This window comes from Cervus canadensis, chromosome 10 (genome assembly GCF_019320065.1).
Source record: "Cervus canadensis isolate Bull #8, Minnesota chromosome 10, ASM1932006v1, whole genome shotgun sequence".
NCBI classification, from domain to species: domain Eukaryota; kingdom Metazoa; phylum Chordata; class Mammalia; order Artiodactyla; family Cervidae; genus Cervus; species Cervus canadensis.
The window spans coordinates 73,177,061-73,196,811 of NC_057395.1; the positions used below are offsets into that span (position 1 = coordinate 73,177,061).

General features: G+C 57.5%; 1 protein-coding gene across 4 annotated transcripts; it reads right to left on the bottom strand.

Annotated features, from left to right (window-relative positions):
• Nucleotides 1–502: 502 nt before the first annotated feature.
• Nucleotides 503–19,695, bottom strand: ZNF335 (zinc finger protein 335). Of its 4 annotated transcripts, none has more exons than XM_043478865.1 (28): nt 19,558–19,695; nt 18,619–18,869; nt 17,072–17,327; nt 16,070–16,147; nt 15,515–15,820; nt 15,292–15,420; nt 14,294–14,440; nt 12,292–12,544; nt 12,034–12,211; nt 11,023–11,135; nt 10,234–10,252; nt 9,975–10,091; nt 9,813–9,889; nt 9,571–9,731; nt 8,699–8,931; nt 7,711–7,804; nt 7,491–7,585; nt 4,538–4,797; nt 3,608–3,719; nt 3,095–3,469; nt 2,280–2,422; nt 2,038–2,192; nt 1,804–1,907; nt 1,633–1,710; nt 1,319–1,402; nt 1,164–1,229; nt 1,001–1,082; nt 503–919 (listed from the first exon to the last, which is right to left on the bottom strand). In XM_043478865.1, the coding sequence occupies exons 2-28, from the start codon at nt 18,817–18,819 to the stop codon at nt 792–794; spliced, it is 4,044 nt and encodes a 1,347-aa protein (XP_043334800.1). In that variant the 5' UTR covers nt 18,820–18,869; nt 19,558–19,695; the 3' UTR covers nt 503–791. The 4 variants fall into 4 exon arrangements, with proteins under 4 accessions (XP_043334800.1, XP_043334802.1, XP_043334801.1 ...); XM_043478867.1 differs by having other exon boundaries at nt 17,087–17,327; nt 19,543–19,673; XM_043478866.1 differs by having other exon boundaries at nt 15,292–15,417; nt 19,543–19,673.
• Between the last annotated feature and the right edge of the window lie 56 nt (nt 19,696–19,751).

Sequence of the window (19,751 nt, forward strand, 5' to 3'; positions counted from 1 at the left end):
GGAAATCTGAAGGGTCCAGAGGCCAGCGTCAGCCATCGGCAAGCCCAGAGCTCCCACAGCCAGCAGCAGCTTCATTGACACCTCAGGAGTGGAGGGCAGGTAGAAACCTAGATGGCTGGTGCCACCAGCGTGGGCAGCTGGCTGTGTTTTACAGTCGAGGGCCAGGAGGAAGTGCAGCTTTGGCCTCAGTACAGGTACCTGGCTGTGCACCGAGGACCTCGAGGCATGGGCCAGTGCTCCCCTGGGGCTGGGGAGGATGCAGCATCCAAAGGTGCTATCCGCTTTCCCCAGCCTAGCAGTCTCTCCGGTGCCAGGCCGCTGGCCCACGGGTCTGCGCTCCTGGGCCACTGTACTTACAAAGGCAGGGCAGGGTGCACCTCAGGCCGGCAGCTCCCACCTCAGTCCCACCCTCGTGGGCTCTAACAGGCTCCTCTTCCTGCTTCCTAAGGCCTTGCCTGGTTCCAGCTGTAGCAGCACATGGACAAAGGGAGCGGACCAAGGCTGGACTCTGGTCCCTTTATTGAGCCTGAGACCAGTGGGTACATACCAACAAAAATAAATTTCTCTCCCGAAGCCTGCCTGCAGGCTGGGGCCCCCAGCGTGTCCCGGCTGGTGCCCATGGCTGTCCCCCAACCCCAGCAGCACAGGTCTGGCTCCCCAGCAGTGACAGGATGCTGGCTGCTCAGTATCTGGAGATCCCAGGTGCAGCAGGGAGGGGAGTCCCCGCGGGCCTCCACCCCCAGCAGGGCGGGCCCCATCAACATCCACGGCTGGCGCTGGGCTCCTGGGGCTCAGTCATCGCTCAGGGTGATGACGTCGTATTCGATGCCCTGGTGCTGCAGCTGTTGGATGTGTTCAGGCACCGCCTCCTCCGTGCCAAAGAGGCCCTGGGCTTGGGCCATGGCAGCGTCGGCCACCGCTGCCGGGGAGGGGAGAGGACGGTGACCTGAGGCCTAGGAACGAGGCCTGGCTCGCAGGCCCCCAAGGCCTAGCCCCGTACCTGTGACAGCCGAGTGTGCCGCAGCCTCAAGCTGGGCCTGGGTGACCAGCTGCTGGCCTGGGGACACAGGCACATACTGGATCTGGAGAAGAGAAGCCGATGAGACACAGCTCTACGGGCCCCTGCCCAGGCCTCTGCTCCCCTGGCTCCCCAGGGGCTCTACCTGGGACTCCTGAAGGAACGGGGCCGCTTGCTCATACTGGATGTGTGTGATCTGGCCCTCCTGTACCTGGAGAGAGGAAGCCCGCATAGTGACCCTGGGACGGGGTGTCGGCCTCTCTGCCCCGCTCCCCCGGCCTTGTTCCAGGCCTGGCCTACCTGGATGTGATGGCCCTCGGGCACCACCACGTATTCCTGGGGAAGGAGCTGCTGCACTCCGTCCGGAGAAATGATGTACTGTACCTGAGAAGGGAGGGGAGGCAGGTGCTGGCAGCCTGCCCCCCAGGAGCTCCACGAGGAAGGCAGAGCAGGGTGGCCAGGGACACCCGCCCACCCCCCCATCAGCAACAGCAACTGCAAGGATGGACCCCCAGAGGGATTGTTTGCAAAGTGTCCCTCCCCTCCTGGGAGCAGGGAGTGGGGGTGGGGAGGGTGGGCGCCCCTGGCCCAGGTGGTCGGCAGCAGCAGCTCACCTGGTTATCAGACGTCACCAGGTGCTGGACCATCTGGCCGTCTGCTGTGGTGATCTCTTGGATGTAGGCGGCTTCCTCCTGTCATGGCCAAGCCAGCTCTAGCTTCAGATTTCTAGGTGCCCCACCCCTGTCCCCAACCTGCCAGTGGGACCCCCAAGCTCAGGCTCTCACCTGATTGCTCACTGTCTGTTCCTGGGCCACGAAGATGTGTTCCTGACCCAGTGCCTGTTGGAGCCGCTCGGGACCCAGGACCCCGTGACTAGACTGGAAGGCAGCTGGGTAGAGAGGAGGGGGAACGTCGCTCAGGTTGCAGGGAAACACGACATGGCCCGGCCCCACCCCAGCCCGAGGGTGTGCGCCCGGGCAGTGGCTCCAGGCCCGGGCCCATCCTGGGGCGCCGCTCACTGTGCAGTGTGGCCAGCGTCTCGTCATCACTGTTGAGGATGATGGTCTGGGTGGGGGGCCGGGCTGGGGCCCGTGCAGGGGGGGGTGCCGTCTTCCTCCCGTCAGGGCTGTGGAGCCGCTGGATGTGGAACTTGAGGTGCCCATTGCGGTTGAAGCTGAGGGGGGAGGATGCTGGCTCAGCGGCGGCGCCCCGCCCCCCGCCCCCAGGCCCGGCAGCCCCGGAGGGCCTCGCCCAGCCTCACCGCTGCCCGCAGAGCTGGCACTCGAAGGGCTTCTCGTTGGTGTGGGTCAGCATGTGCCGCCGCAGGTCCTTCTTGTTCTTGGAGGCAAAGCTGCACTGGCTGCACTGGTGGGGCCGCAGACTCGCGTGCTGGGCCATGTGGGCCTGCGGGCGGGGCGGAGGCAGCGCTGCTCAGGGCCGGCGGCTCCCCGCGCACCAGACCGGTGCCACGGTCTCCTGCCGCTCTGCAGGCGCTGGGGGGGACCCCGCTGGCTCCATCGTGAGGCCGCTCAGAGAGCCCAGCCCCTGCTCACCCTCAGGTCACCCCTGTGAAACGTACGGGCTCAAAGAGGGGCCTCTGAAGGTCGCTCCCAGCCCCGACACTCTGGGTTCTGGGCCCCCCTCCCCTCATGGAGCTGTGTGAGAATTCAGCAAGCAGTCGGATCTAAGAATTCGTCTTTCTCAGGGGACGGAGTCCCAGGAACCTCCCTGGGATTGATAGCTCTCAGTCTTCTGGAAAACTCGTGTCTCCCTGGCCACCTCACGTTACCACCCCTCTGCTCCTGCCGGCCCAGCTCAGCCATCACCTCCAGGAAGTCCCCCCAGCACCCCAAGTCCACGTGACTCATTCCCTGCGTGTGTGTGCTGAGTTCACCCTCGGGACAGTCAGGTGTTAGTCCCCGCCTGGTGTGTCTCCCCGCCAGACTCAGCCCCCTGAGAGCTGGGACCTAGCTGAGTCACCTCTGAGCCCAGTGGGGAGTGGAAGATCTGGCCTGGAGGGTGCTCAGTCAAGCTTTGTTACACAGATGGGGGCCAGCAGACGAATGGGGCACCTACCCGGACCTCGGGCCACTGGCGAGCGCTGAAGGGGCAGTCAGGGCACTTGAAGGCTCCCGGCCCTGCGTGGGCCCGTTTGTGACTCTCCATCTCTGCTCGGCCAGTGAAGGCCTCGGCACAGATCTTGCAGGAAAACTTCTTTGATGAGGCAGTGGTGGCAGATGGCGGCGAGGGGGGCACTACGAGGCCCAGGGGTTTGTTGGCTGCAGGAGGTGGGGAGGCAGAGCCCTGAGGGTCCCTTGGCCGGTGGGTCCTGGCTGGAGCCGGGGGCTCAGGGCCATCTCTGGGCAGCCCCCCGTACTGCAGGACGGGCCACTTGGTGCCGGAAGCCAAGGCGTCGGTATTTGGGAAGGAGATGGAGCCGTCTGCAGTCAGCTGTGGAGAGGGGGCGGGGCGTGAGGGGAAAGGGCGGGGCGGAGGGGCGGGGTCTGGGGCTGGGGGAGGACCGTAGGCAAGGGGGCGGGGGTGGGGAGAAGAGGGGGCGGGGTGGGGCCGGGCCCCCTCCAGCCTCACCTGGATATGGTGCAGTTGGGTCCCGTCGGCTGCCATGATGAAGTGCGTGCCAGCTTCTTTCAGGGTGTCACCCACGACCACGGCCTGGGCTGCCTCCCCTGGGGGCTCCTCGCTGTGGGCACAGATGCCAGGACTGGGAAGCTGAGTTCCAGCGGAGAATGGAGGGCCACGGGAGCCCCTTCCTTGGGACAGCCCTCCTTGCACAGTGGACCACGGCCACCACAGACTGGCCCCGGGCTCCTCCCTTTACCAGTGGGACCTCCGCTGCCTCTTTCACAAGCAGGGACCCAGTGTCCACTGTACCGTCTAGCTCAGCAGTGGTCATCCCCACCCTCTCACGGGCATGCAGTGATGAGATGAAGGGCTCCAGGGGTCAAACCCAAGTCTGACCAAGTGGGGCAGGAGAAGAGGGTGAGCAGGGGAGGCAGGGCTCCTGGCTCCCATCCCGGCTGAACCATCCGGTACTGGAATTCAGGGCTTCCTCTGATGGCCCAGGGATTCAGTGAAAATGGAAAACGAACATTTCTGCCCTAGACTCGCTCAGCCTACAAGAACCTAAGTGCAGCGGTGGGGCCTCTGATGTCGCTGAGGAGCCCAAGCGTGTGACGAAGGTCAGAACTGGCCAAACCTCAAGGATCCAGAACCAGGAGCACGTGGCCCATAGGCCAGGCTCAGACCCACAGCGCGTCTGACTTTCGGGGAACTACTGCACTCCCTCCTCACGTGTAAAGTGAGGGAAACACGCATCCCACAGGAGTGGTTAGCTGAGTCCACGACCGTCAAGTGCCTGCAATTTCTGAAGTAGCCCTTCCCGAGAGGGACACCATACCCTTACAGCCCAATCGTTTTACCTCCTGTGAACTCGGCGTGGGTGGGCGGGGTACTCCCCTCACTCCCCTCAGCACACCTACGAACGGCCGCAGGGCTCACCTGTAAGGCGTGCCGGGAGTCGACGTGCCCTCCTCCACGGTGGGGGCCGTAATGACGCTGTAGCCAGCTCCGCCGAACGGCCCAGGCGCCAGGGTGATCTGCGGCAGGTCAGGGGAGCCGAGCTGGCTCTCGGCGGCCACGTTGCCTCCTGGCTCTGCCATGTGGAGGGTGACCACTTGGGGAGTGGCGCCTGCTGGGGAGGGCTGTCCCCCTGAGGACGCTAACCCTGCTTCCATGTCCTCTGACTTCACCACGGCCACCTGCAACAGCATGACAGGTGGGGTTGGTGGCAGGAGCTGGCGTTCAAGGTGCTTTTCTATCTCCGGGCCTCAAAGCTTGCCCACGCTCCAGCCGGACCCAGTGCCGCCACCACTCACGGACACAAGCCCAGTTTTGTGCTCCTGGCAACTGGAGAGAGACTTAAGGACGGGATAGAGCGTTACTGCCCCCTAGGGGCACTGGAGAGACTTAACAAGGACAGGATGGAGCTCTACTGCCCCCTAGGGACACTGGAGAGTCTTAACAAGGACAAGATAGAGCTCCCTGGAGCATTGCGTCATGTTTGGAGACAGTTTTGATTGTCACAATTGGGCGGGGGTGGTGGGGTGGGGTGGGTGGATATCGGCCCCTGGCTGGTAGAAGCCAAAGATGCTGCTAAACATCCCATGATGACCAGGACAGCCCCCTCAACATGGAATTATCTAGCCCAAAGCGCCATGGTTAAGAAACCCTGAGGTAGAAGAACAAGTGACAAATCAGTAAGAAAAAACAAACATCAGAGCTCTACCTCACATCTTACTCCAAAGTCTGCTTCAAATGGATTAAAGATTGAAACGTAAGAAATAAAACTCAAGATCTATTAGAAGAAAATATGGGTATATCTATAATCCTAGGGTGAGAAGATTTTCTTAATCATGACAGATGTTAAAACTTACAGCAACACAAATCAGAAAATGAGACCAGAAAACAAAGACACTTGGGGTGGGGGAGATGGTATTTAACAATGCATATCAGAGATAAAAGGTAGAGTTCCCGTACATACAAACAGCCCTTGCAAAGTGATAAGAAGACTAGTAATTTACAAGCAGGTAAGTGAGAGAAGAAATAAAGTGGTCTATGAACATACAGAAACTCGATCTCTCTTGTGATGACAAAGTTATCAATTAAGACCCTTATATACATGTCTGTGACAAGAGATTGATAAAGACTGATGTGCAGCATTGGTGAGGCAGTGGGTAAGCGCACTCTAGTGGCAGTCATGTAATGACATATGTTTTTGTTTTTTTAATTGTTATTTATTTGGCTGCACCAGACACCAGATCTTAGTTGCAGCACGTCCCTGACCAGGGATCAAACCTGGCCCCTGTGCAATGGAAGCGAGAGTCTAAGCCACCAGGCCACCAGGGAAGTCCCAACACATCACTTTAGGAGGAGTCATGCTCAGGGTGGGACCCACGGATTCTGTTTCTAGGAGGCTTCTTTTAACCCCACAACTAAAATACATGTTTATGAACACCTGAAAATACATGTTCACGGAAGCACTGCCTTAAGTTCTTGAAAGACTGGAAACCATGCACGCATAAAGGACTGACGAGATAAGCTTCAGAACACCCCTATGACGGAATGAGGTGGAGACGTCAGTAAGAAGTGGACACATGTGTGGCCAGCCTGCAGAGGGAAGTAGAGCTAGGCTGTCCATAAGCGCAGATGCCATGACCCCACTTTTTAAAGATCAAAAGATCTCCGTGTTACCGAGCACCTGGACACACCTCTGCAGAAATGCTTATTAACCTGTTACCAGTGGAAATGAAGGGGAGGGGAGGAAACTTAAAAGATTTTCACCCTCTGAAAAGAACATTTCTTAACACTCATTTTGGGTTTCACAAGCATGTTTTTGTAATCAAAAAAACAAAGCAAAATGCATGATACTGGCATGAGAATGGCAAACAGATCAAAAGAAAAGACCTTGTCTAGAAACACAGGAAAATCTACTGCATGACAATGGGGATGTTTCAAATGACTAGGGAAGTTAGAGGATTCCATCTACTGTACTGGACAACTTTTGGGAAAAAAATAAAGTTAGTCCCCTACCTTTATGCATATACCAAAAATAAATCCCAGGTGGAGTAAAGATTTAAGTGTAAAAAATGAAACTGTACGAAGAAAATACCAATTAATGTTTATATGATCTTGAGGTGAAGAGGCTTTTCTAAGGATGATACCACAAGCAAAAACTATAAAAGCTTGATACATTGAACTATCTAAAAATCTAAAACTTCTCCCTACCCCCAAATGCTACAAACTAAACCCTATGAAGATTTCCAGGTTCAAAACAGGCTCCCTCCTCCATGGAGCTCTGTTCCTCTGGCAGCATGTTACTCTTCCAAGTTCTCAGAATTTATCATCTCAAACACACAGTTTCCATCCTTCCAGGAGGCTAAGAGACAAGAGGTGCTGACAGACCTTTCCCTGCCTTAGAGAAGCGTGGAGCAGTGCGGGGAGGTGGCTGGGCGCAGCAAGAAGTAAAGATGATGAACTTGGGGGAGGACATGCTGGGTTTAAGGTGCATGAACCCCGTGAGAGGTCAGAGCTGGAGAAAGCTGTGGGAGCCTTTGGCCTGTGGGAGGTGGCACGGAGTGAGGGCGCTGGGCTAGCTGGGAAGCCTGTTCAGAGCCCCGAGCAGAGTGTGGTGCTTACTGCTCAGTGCACTGGATGTCGCTGGTGACTCCGGAGTGTGCAGTGGGAGACCGCCTGCCCTCCCTGGTCTCCTGGGGCCTCCCTGGCACAGCGGCCCCCCTCCCCTGCACCCGCCCACTGGGGTCCAGTGGATCTGTCTTCCACTACCCGCAAGCTCCCTGAGGGCAGGGCATGTCTCCTTCACCACTTGCCTCCGCTCCCAGTGTCCAGCACAGAGCTGACACCCAGGGTGAAGCCAGGCCGGGAAGGAGCTCACCTGCAGGGCTGCGCCACCCAGTTCCCGCTGAGTGCTCATGTTGAGCAGCAGGTCCAAGGCTGTCTGCGTGGCCATGGCTGTCGACTCCGCGGTCCCTGGGTCGGGTGGAACCTGAGCCTTAGAAAGGGCTGCAAAACTGGCACCCAAGCCCCCTCCCCACCAGCTTCCAGCCCCATCAGCATGAGCCCTGTCCCTGTTCCCACTCTCCCGCAGAACTCACCTGGCTGATAGATGATGGTGGCGCCACCCAGGGTGTCAGAACAGAGCAGTGGGGGGGTCTCAGGGGACTGGAAAGGTGCAGCCTCTGGGGGGATCTGCGGGGTGGGAATGTGGCCAAGGGTGACAGGGGGCAGGTCAGATTCAAGTGTGTTCACCAAGCACCTCCTGCGTGTCAGACGCTTCACTTCACATCTATTGGCTGGTTTGATCTTGACTCTCTTCACGATATTTACCAGCTCCACGCTACAATGAGCTGACTAAGGTTAAAGAATCCCCTGACTAGTAAGGAGGAGAACTGGGGCTTGAACACGAGGCTGGCTGACTCCAGAGCCCCTCTATGCTCTACCAGCACATCGTGCTGGTCCATCTTTGGAGGCAAGGAGGGGGCAGGCAACAAACTCAGCCAAGAGACTGTATTTCTCAGCCTCCTTTGCAGCTGGATAAAGTTGGCCATGTGGCTAAGCAGGAGCTTCTGGTAAAGTTCATGAGGAAGCTAAAATGGATAGACGGCAGGCATCCTTTTTCCTCTTCCCCCATCCCTTCCTCCTGCTTCTCGTCTGGGATGGTGAAGAAGGCTGGAGCTCCTGCAGCTATACTGGACAATGAGGCAACCACAAAAATGGGAATCATATGCGTAGGAAGATATATTGAGAGAGCCTGGTCCTTGATGACTGACCAGGGAACTGCCACATCAGTCCTGGGCTGCTCCCCTTTGGACTCCTTTTGTGTGAGCGAATAACAAACTATTATCACGACCTGGCTACTGATACTTCCGTTCTCTATTTTAATAGCACTGGAAAGCCCACCCCTCCTCGGAGCTTAAGGATGGCATCTCTGTGCCCTCAGCCATCCTTCACCCCCGTCCAGGGAGGCAGGGCTCATTTCGTTGTATCCTACCTGCCGACGAGGACCCTGGGGCTGGGGGAGGCGGCGTCACACGGCCTCGCGGCCCATGCCCCCCACCCCTTCTACCCGCTGCCTGCGCTTACCTCAGGAGGTCCTGGGGAGCTGGCGGGGGGCGCGGGGGCCGTGCTGTGCTGCTGCTTCAGCTCCTCAATCTGCTGCAGAGAGAAGAAGGGGCGGCGGCGGGAGGGGGGCTCCTCAGGGTGGCGCCGCCCCCACTCCTCGAAGCTGCCGGCGTGCCGGCACCGCACGTGCAGCCGCAGGTTCTTCTTGTGCCGCGTGCTGAAGTGGCAGTACTCGCAGGCGAAGGGCTTGGCCCCTGCAGACGCAGCAGGAGGCGTCCTTGGAATCACCCGCCCCCTCAGGGAACCCTTCTGTGGCCCCAAGGACCTCTCCAGCTGGCTGACTCCCAGCACCCCGCTCCCCAGCGCAGGGAAAGCACGCTCTGTCCTTGCCGATGGGCAGGACAGAAACCGGCCAGGGCTCCCTCCGCGCTCACGGCCTTCCTCCAAGGGACCAGTTCAAGGTCCCATGACCACACACCTCTCTCCTGACTCGCCTCCCCACAGGGAGCCGGGAATCCAGCTAAGGGCACCCTGGCTCCCCTTCTCTAGACTTCCCTTGTGTGCCTGCCCGAGGGCCAGGCACCAAGAAGAGGAGGCAATTTCTGCCGTCCATCTTCTATGGCTTCCTCTGGTGAGGGCAGGGCTACGGGAAAAAATGGTTTTATAGCCACCACACCGTTGGTACTTCGGATTCTCTCGTTTCACAGCTAAGAAAGGCTCAGAGAGGGCAAAGACTGACCCCAGGTCATACAGAGAAGAGCTGGCTGAGCTGGGATCTGAGCTCAGGTGAGCGACAGTCCCGGGTCGGGTGGGGGGTGGGGGGGTGGCTAAGAAGACAGAGCCGAGCCTCCACCACGGGGCCCTGCTGTGTTGAGGGGTGGGGCCGGCCGGACCTGTATGCTTGACGGCCACATGGGATAGCAGGAAGTCCTCTCGGAAGGTGCGATAGGGGCAAAAGCTACACTTGAAGGGCTTGTCGCTGACGTGGGACAGCTGGTGGTTGAGCAGCGCCTTCTTATCCTCGCAAACAAAGTCGCAGAACTCGCACTTGAACCTGCAGGTAGTCGGGGCGGGGAGAGCTCAGCAGCGGGGCACGGCGGGGCCCTGCGGCCCCAGGGGCTCTTCCGGGGGGTACCTGCGGTTGGCGACAGCCTGGATATGCGTGAGCAGGTGCATCTTGAAGGTGTAGCGCTTCTTAAAGGACTTTCCACACTGCAGGGGGTGGGGTGGGTTAGTGACGGAGCCGCCCCCTAGCAGGCCCCGCTCACGCCCCAGCCCTGCACTCAGCCTCACCCACCTTGTCGCACATGTGGGGCTTCTCCGTACTGTGCGTCTTCATGTGCTGAGTGAGTCTCTTTTGCATGGGGTAGACACGGCCACACACGGGGCAGGGGAAGGAGCTCAGCTTTGGGGTCTGGGAAGGGGCAGAAGGGGCCGGGTGGACACGGAAGGCAAGCAGGGAGGGTGAGCCTGTGCCTGGGCCTCCCGCCGCCCCCCTCCACGCCATGGGCAGCCCGCAGGCAGGGGCCCTTCCCAGGCCTGAGCCGCCGACTCACTGGGTCTGGCCTCTTCTTCCTAGGGGAGAAAGACGCAGGAGTCAGACCATCACGTGCCCAAGCCCACCCCAGACCCTCTCCCATTGACCGGACCCAGTCTCAGCCCTGATCCTAGCTCCCTTCTGTGAGAACGGCATTCCTCCACTGGAGCTCACTGGAGAAAATGTGAAGAGGTGTTCGGTAAGTTCTGCCACTTAGCTTTAGGAACAAGCCATTCTCTGTCACAAAACACATTTGTGTTTTAAAGACTCTGAGAAAGTATGCAGCGGTGGAGAGCTGCTATCCCAAGTGCTTGTTCAACCTGGTGTCCCTAATTTCATGTGGACAAAGGACTCCTCCTCCTTTTTTATTTATATTTTGAAAGAAAAATCTATAAGAGGGAATCCCCTGACGGTCCAATGGTTAGGACTCGACACTTCCACTGCTGGGGCCTGGGTTCAATCCCTGGTCAGGAAACTAAGAACCTGCAAGTTGTGCCAAAGAGAAAGAAAGAAACAGGTGTAACAGAGAACTGGCTTTAGATCCTTTTCTGAGCCCCTTTAGGTACACCATTTCCTTTAACCACCTCGACAATGACAGTCCCCAAATTACAAAGCTCGAAGCAGGAAACAGACCTAGTAAGAGACCTCTAGGCGCCCCCACTGCCCTGCTCTGAGCCAAGTGATCTGGGATGAACCATCCTGCTGTTCCCATGTCTGTCGTGTGCTACAAAGGGGCTAACCCAGAGCAGGGGCTCAGTACGTGGGAACTGGGGTCACCCTGGGCCTCTGCCTCCCCAGCCCTACTGACCGATCCCGGCTGTGCACGGCAGCGTGCCGGATGACGTCCTTCCGGTAGACGCTGGTGTAGCTGCATTTGTCACACTTGTAGGGCTTACTGCCCACGTGGTTGAACATGTGCTCCTGGTAGACAGGCAGAAAGGACAGGGCTGGGGTACAACCTCCCTTCCTGCCCACCAGCTCTGTGCCTACAGCCTTAGAGTTGTCCCTCCCCACTGCACCCCGGAACAATCCCCGCTCCCCGCCCTTCCTGCCGAGGTCCAGAGAACAACCTCTAGGCCCGGTCTGAGGGAGGAAGCACCATGTGTGCAGAAAGCCCAGAACTCGAGCCATCAGAGCTAGAGGTGGAGCGCTGGCCCAGCCCCCACGATGGCCAGTGCTGCCTCACTCTGACCGAGGTGTAGCTTCCTGGGCCAGTAAAATGGGGCCCTTGGAGTCTCCTGGTGGCACAGTGGAATAAGGATCTGCCTGCCAGTGCAGGGGACACAGATCCAGTGCCTGGCCGAGGAAGGTTCTACATGCCTTAGAGCAACTATGCCTGTGTGCTGTACCTATGAAGCCCGATGCCTAGAGCCTGGGCCCCGCAATGAAGAGTAGACCCTGCTCACCACAACTAGAGAAAGCCTACACAAAGCAACGAAGACCCAGGGCAGCCAAAAATAAAAATAATAATAATTAAAAAATGGGACTCTTGACACTTATGACCTCATTGGGCTACATGAGGATGACATCAGAGCATCTACAAGGTACAAGACAGGCTCGGGCTGCTGCAGGCCCACAGGCACCTCTGGGTAGATGATGAAAAGGACCTGCTGAAGACTTTCTAACACAGTGAAGGAGATTAAAGCAGTTTTCTGGCCACCTGCCAAGTGTGCTGGTGGTTAGGCAAGTCTAAGACATGATGCGACTGCAGTATGCAGCCTGTGAAAGGACATCCTTGGCCTGGAGACAAGGCAGGAAGGTGCCCATCACCTCCACTCCCCTTCAGGGCCTTCTCCCATTCCTGGTCCCTCTGCCACACCTTGAGTGAGGACCAGCGGCGGGAGCGGTAGCTGCACTGCAGGCACTTGAAGAGCTGGGGGTTGCCGGCCTCGTGGGAGTTGACGTGGAAGCGTAGGTCCTCATGGGACAGGAAGCGGGAGCCACAGATGCGGCAGAGGAAGGGCCGCAGGAGCGGTTTGGGTGACTTGTAATAGTACCTGCCAGGAGGATGTTGGAGGAGGTCTGGAGGGGCCGGGCTGCCACCCCCCACCCTCAGCTCTCATCTCGGCACCCGTACTTGCGGTATTTCTTGCCAAGGAAGCGCCTGGAGGGCCGACCACGGCGGCGGGGCAGGGCGTCAGCCTCATCCTGGTAGGACGATGCTGCATTCCTCGCATCTGACTGGCTCACACCGGGTTCCACAGGGGCCCGATTGGCCTTGCCCAGGGCCACCAGGCGTCCCCGCCCCGAGGAGCTGGGTGCCTCGGGGTCTTGTGGCTCCAAAGGGCTCTGTCCACTTTGTGAACTCACTAGAGGCTCTCCGTCCACACCTGCCACAGACACACCAGGACAGATGTGGACAGGTGTGCCAGAGGCCAGCCAAGATACACCCCCACACACACTGTCCCAGCCCACTGATGGGCACGGCAGGTGTGGGACAGATACAGGCCGCCGTGATTAGACAGCAGTGTGGACACACGTCCCCTCCTGCAGCTGTCAGCACGGCACGCCTCAAACGGGAGAGTCTGGAGCAGCACTGGGAGAGCTGGGGCCTCCCGGCCAGAAGACCTGCCTGTAGGCTCAACTCAGTCACCAACTTGCTGTGTGTCCTCAGGCAAAGCCCCGCCCCTCTCTGAGTCTCCTTTCCCCCCATCTGTCAAAGGGAGGTAACTGTTGCTCTAGTGACCTCACAGAGACATTCTAAGGTCTGGGGAGCAACAGCAACACTTAATCACTGGTTTTCCCAAGGGAGGCTGAGAGGCTGAAGAGCATATGGGAGAGAGGAAGGAGACATCACGGCACACAGTTGCAAAGCCTCTGCCATCAAAACATCCGAATACATTGCCTATTCAAAAACTCTAACAGTATTTCACTGTAATGTTTTAAAAATTCAAAATGTGTTTAAAAAATTCAAAATATGTTACGGGAAATGCGGGTAACATCTCACGTCCAACAGGATGTTCAGGTGTATTCACTTGTAGAAATTCACCGAGCTGGATAAAGAATCCGGCTGCCAATGCAAGGCACACAGGCTCGATCCTCGGTCTCAGAAGATCCCACACGCTGTGGAGCAACTAAATCCTTGCGCCACAACTACTAAGCCTGTGCTCTAGAGCCCAGGAGCCACAATGACTGAGCCTGCATGCGGCAAGTACTGAAGCCCGTGAGCCCTAGAGCCTGTGCTCCAAAATAAGAGAAGCCACTGCAATGAGAAGGCTGTGCACTACAACTGGAGAAAAACCCTCGAAGCAACAAAGACTCAGCACAGCCAAAAATAAAGACACACAGAAAAGCTTTAAAAAATTCACTGAGCTGTGAAGGGAGTTAGCACACCGCTGTTTCCTGCACATACACCTCAGTAAAAAGTTACTTTACAAAGAAGACTAGGGACTTCCCTGGCAGTCCACATGTTCAAACATGGTGCTTCCAGGTCTGGAGGTGTGGGTTTGATTCCTGGTTGGGGAACTAAAGTCTCACATGCCATGAGGTGTAGCCAAAAAAGAAAAAAAAAAAAAAAACACTAAAAAAAAATATAATCACTCCTCCACACACACAACTTCATGTACAAAAACCACTACCTTGTATTCCTGGCATGTCTACTTAAGCTACAACCCTAAGAGGCAGGTACTATCTATCACCTGCATTCACAATAAGGGAAGGGGAGGTTCAAGAGGCAAAGCGACCCGCTCCAGATCCAGCTGGTAGGAGGCAGAGCTGGCATTCTGTCCATGGGGTCTCCCCTGTCCCAAGCCTGTCACCCTCCAAGTCCGTGCTCCTCTGACATCGTCTCAGACCTCAGACTTATTCTTGTTTTAGGAATAATTAGCTCAGTTGTAAATACTCCAACTTCCATGCTGTGACAGCTTCCCACGGAAAAGCTTTATCGGACAGCTGGTGAATCTTAACCCTCGAGCTTGGTAGGGGAGGGCTTTCCCCATCACCAGGAGGCCAGCAGGTCATTCTGGTGCGTCTGAGACTTGCTCTTTTGCACAGCACGCTCCATCCCCAGGCTCCATGGAAGCAAGCAGGGAACGAGGCCACCCCTGAGCCCCACCCGCACCCCTGGGCCCTACTCTCACCATCTGGGAGATCCAAGGTCTCCAGGCGAGGCAGCTTCCGGGGCCGGCCAGGTCTCCTGCGGGGTCTCAGGGTACTGGGAGTGGGGCGCTGGGGCCGCAGCTGCCGGCCCCGGGGCTCGTCATCTGCAGGGTTATAGTCGCTGTCTTCTGTGGGGATAGCAAGAGGAGGAGGGCCACAGCCTTGACCTTTCAGCCCTGACCCCTTGCCAGCTTCCCTGGAAAGAGGCCCACTTCCCCTTCCCTGCCTGCTCCTCCTTCCAAACCCACCAGGGATGACACCTCCAGGAAGCCCTCCTGATGTTCCCCTGGCTGACTGTCAGTACTCGTCTTTGAGGTCCTGCAGTCCTTTCTCTGGACCATTCTTAACACCTACCATTACCTCATATATACCTTAATGTGAATCAGAAAAAAAGTGCCCCTTCCTCAATACACTTTATAGTCATTGTTTAGGAAAAAAGTGTCTAGTCATTCAAGTCTACAAAGTATGACTATGCTACCCATTAAAGGAGCCGCTCACCATATGTGACTCTTGAGCATTCAAAATGTACCTAGTCTAAACTGAGGCATAATTAAGTATAAAATACACTTCAGATTTCCAAAAATTAGACTGAAAAAAGGTAAAAATAATTTGTTAATAATTTTTTATAATGATTGCATACTGAAATTAGATTTTAGATATAATAGGTAAATAAAATATATGATTGACTTTAAATTCATCTTTTTACTTTTAATACAGCTACTAAAAAAAGTACACACATGGCTTGCATTCTGTTTCTGCTGGACAAACGGACATGACCTTAGACACAGTGCTGGTTTTCAGTGCACAGTCTGGACAACTGCACATGAAGCTCCTGGTCCCAAAGCCCCAGCTCCTCTTATCTTATGCTGGAGGTACTCCTGGCTGCGCCTGTGCCAATTCCTCTTTCCTGGCCCTTCACGTGGGCCAGAGGGAGCTCAGTATATGCAGACGTGGGTGGGCAGCAGGTCTGGGAGCCTACCCTCCAGGTCATCAATGGCGCCAGCATCTATGATGTCATCGTCGTCTTCCTCCTCTGGGCCCTCTTCCTCCTGGGGCTGGGCCAAGCTGCCCCACTTGCGCGGACGCCCCTTCTTACCAGCTGCTGCTGCTGGGGGTGGGGGAGCAGGGTACAACGCGCTTGTCAAGTCTGACTCTTGGCACCCCATGTGTGCAGGCGGGCAGGCCAGCCGCTATCAACGCACCTGGGCGGAAGTGCCGCTCCCGCATGTGGCGCAGCAGCGTGGCCTTGGTGCTGCTCCGGTACTGGCACATCTTGCACTTGAACTGCTGGACCACCACCACCTCCATCATGGCCTCCAGGCTCTGCAAGTCCGGCTCCTCGGTGCCAGAGCCCAGGGGTGGCTGCGCCGGGGAGCTGGGCCCACCCTGCGCTTCCTCCGGCGGCTCCAGGCATGTGGATGTGGACGTGGGGCCGTCAGCCAGGGCCTCGATGGCTGCCAGGCTATGGGCCAGGGTGGAACTGGACATCGGTGATGCCATGGGGGCACCTGGAGAGGTGCGGGTGGTGAGGGAATCAGAGGGAAGTGGAGAGGGAGGCTGGCCATGAGCTACTGCTGCCCCTCCCAGGCAAGCCCAGGGGTCCTAGAACACACGCCCCACCATAGTAACCGTGGGGAAACTGAGAGGCCAGGGGCAGCAGATAACCTGCCAAGATCACACAGTGAGTCTGCGGCAGAGCCTGCCTGTCCTACCCCCACACACGGCAGGGCTCCCTGGGCCTGGTGCTGGGCCCTTACCATCGTCTGGTCCCTGCAGGATCAGGTACCGTGTGGCCTCAGCCCCGCTGCCCTCCGCACTGGTCACGGTGATGCAGCCTAGGCAGAGACAAGAGGAGGGGATGCCCAGCTGATAAGGACAACCATCAGGCCAACACTCAGTCCGATTCACCCATGCGACTGTGAAATTGGCTGCCCCGTGACCCACCTCCCGTCCAGGGCAGGGCGGTTGGGAGGTCTGGGATGTGTGACATGCTGGCCCCGCAGCCAGTCCACAGCTGTCCGCCTTTAACCACTACACCTGGAAGGTCTCCCTCTTTTCCTCTCCAACCTTCTCCACGGTGAAGGCCCAGATGCTGCACCACTTTCTTAGGACTGGCTTTCGAGACCATCCCAGGGCCTTTCCAAGTGCTACAACCCTTACACAGATCACTGATAGTAGAAAGTAGTCTGGCAAATCATGAGCACCAACTCTGGAGTCAGACTGAGCTTATGGCCCAATACTCGCTAATGACAGCGGCTATGCTGGTTTACATCCTCTGTGCCCCAGCTTCCTCATCTAGACTGTGAGAACAACAACAGCATGTACTTTCAGGGTTACCAAGATGATCAATGACCTACTACTGCAGGTAGAGTGTTTAGAACAGACTCCAGTGCAAAGTCAGGTATTTTGTGCTTAATCGTTCAGTTGTGTCTGACCCTTTGCGACCCCATGGACTATAGCCCACCAGGCTCCTCTGTCCACGGGATTCTCCAGGCAAGAATACTGGAGTGGGTAGCCATGTCCTTCTCCACAGGATGTTCCTGACCTAGGGATCAAACCTGAGTCTCCTGCACTGCAGGAGGACTCTCTACCATCTAAGCCACCAGGAAAGCCCCAAAGTCAGGTAAATCCTCATGTCATTTAGCACTATGAGATGGGGTTACTGCTTTCACATTACAAACTCAGAGTGATAAGGTTATCTGCCTGAGTCTGCACAGCTGGTTCTGTAGGGAAACCCTTGAGGGGCAACTCTTGCCCACCATGGCCTGACTCACTCCGGATGAGGTCGGGCCCGATGGTGGACTCGATGATCTTGTCAATGGCCGAGCCCAGGTCCGAGGAAGAAGCCGTGCAGTCGGACACCAGCATGTTGGGGTCTGGGAGTGCACTGGAGTGCACCAGGGCTGGGGGGCCGCCCGTCACCCCTGCCACTGGCCCGCGGGAAACAGAAGATGAGTCAGGGAGGTAGCCATGGGGCAGCGGGTCTGTGCTGGAGCTGCTCTCAGAGACCTCCTCCTGGGGGTCAGGAAACAGGGAGAGAGGAAGCTCAGGAGCTAGGGATGGGGCTCCTTAGGGGCCCAAGGACATGGTGAGTGGAGCCACCCAACGCCCTCATCCACACAGAAGACCGGTGGGAGAAACCCTCTAGTCACGGAGCCTCCCCAAAAACAAGCCCCAGGGTCCCTGGGTCTGATCAGGTATAAGGCCCCACATCTGCCCCCACACAATAGTCAGGTGAAGCTGGTTTCACCATGCTGTCAAATAAGCTGTTCCCTCTGCCTGAAACGCTTCATAGCATCACACCATGGCTAATTCCTACTCAGACACGCAGCTGGTACCTCTCCTGGGAAGCTGACCCTGACCCCCAAGGCCAAGTTAGGACCCCTCTATCCTCAGCAATTTAGTTGCCTGTGTCCCTCCCGCCCCCGGCCCCCCATCACTTGATGGTTCACTCTGCAGTATTATGGCTCCCAAGTCAGATTCCATTAGGGCCAGAACTACACCTCTCGTCTCTTGCTGTAACCCCAGGGTTGAGCACTAGGTGGGCACATGCTAAGTCCATCTTTGCTGAACCAATGCAACCCCTGGACCCGCAAAGTGGAGGCTGTTATTGTGTACCTCTATGATGTGATGTCCTGAAAACCATCACTATCTGGCAAATAATGACAATGCTGAGGGTCTGGATATATACTGACTGTTTATCACGTGTTGAGCCCCGTGTTAATTGCTTTGCACATACTCATTTAACCCTCAAAAAAAAAAAAAAAACCACCCTTACTGGCACAGACATTTATTATTCCCACTTTACACATAAGAAAACTGACAGCTAAAGCCTGGGGAGCTTATCTGAGACCACAGAGCTAAGAGGTGGCAAAGCCATGAGACTATTTTATAAAGCGTTTCCAAGAAAACATCTGGTGGCAGCTCACAACACAGCACCCTCAGGGGTAGGTATTTCTGCTCCATTTTACAGACAGAAGACTGAGGCTCCACGAGATCTCCCAGTGAATCAGCAGAAGAGCCAAGATGTGAACCAGGGCAACAGTGGAGAGCGCAGCCCACAGCCTAGATTTGAATCCTGACTCTGTGCCCGTTTGCTTCTCTGCTTAAGATGTGGAAAGAGTGGTATGTGCCTTACAAGGTACGAGGTTTAAATGAGAAAACCCATGCTAGGGGCCTGGCATGGAGCCTGGGTCACAGTAAACCATAAACCAATTATTAGCTACAAGCAAGCCTGCTGGCTGCTACCCCGACTGCCAAGCACTGCTGCCTGCGGTCGCGGCCTCCACCCAAGCGCGGTCCATACCAGCGAGCTGCTGCCGCGGTCCGAGCTCTGCCCCACGCCGGAATCGTCGGCCTCCGCTGGCCCCGGGGCGGCCGCGGCGTCGCTGCTGTCGGCAGACACGGCTTCCGAGGTGCCCACACCCAACCCGCTCTCCGAGGGCTCCTCGGGCCGGCCAGGCCTAGGGGCCGCGTCGCTACTGCTCTCCACCTCGTTTTCCTCCATCGGCTCGGGGGGCTGCCTGACAGGAGGGCCCAAGGTCCGGGGCCTTCACTCTGTGAGAGGATGTGACCGGGGCTGGAACTGGTGGGCCTCATTCCCGGTCCCCGCATCCCACTCAGCTGCGCCCATGTGCCCATTTCGCAGATGCAAACACTGAGTCGCCGACGGGGCGGGGCTTTCTATGGTACGGCGAGGGGTTGCTTCGGGAAAACAGGACCAGGAAGCCTTGCCTCCCAGTCTCCGGCCTTTCCCTCATCCTCGGGAGGGTGGTCAGTGGCGGGGAATCTTGACCCTTCTCTCCTCCCCTCCATGATTCCCGCAGAGTGGTTCCCTCTATGGGCCCCGTGTGGCCTCAGTGGTTCAGCCCTCCGGCCCCCCGAGTCCCCCCGGGTGGAGGGTCGGTGGTACCGCCCGCAGGCCCCCCTGGGTCAGCGGCTTGCTCCCCCCTCCCCTGGCGCCCGTGCGGAGGGGGCTGACAGAGACGGTCCCGGGGCCTGGCGACTCGGGGCTGTCCCCGGCGCTGCCTGCGCTCCAGGCCCGACGCCATCTTGTGGCGGCGCAGGGTTTCCGCTCAGGCAAGTGCGAGAGCGACTAAAGGGCCTGGGACCCCGGGGCCCTGTTCGGACAGCCCCGCCGGCCCGGGACCTCTCCACCGGGTCTCCCCGCAGTGTGGCCCTACTTCCTGGCAGGGTGCGGTCTGGTGACCTGACTCTCCCCGAAGCTCACCTGACGCTTTCGTACCGGTGTTCCTCTCCGACTCCGGCATCGACGAGGTCGCCATCCTCTTTCCCCCCGCGGCGGAGGGACCCATCGGCCTCACGGAGGCCGGGACTACTTCTTACGCCGGTCCGGAGAAAGGCTTCCAATGCGCTGGAAGGTGGCCCTGAGGCCTGAAAATCATAATAGAGTCGTAAGATAATCTGAGATTTTATATG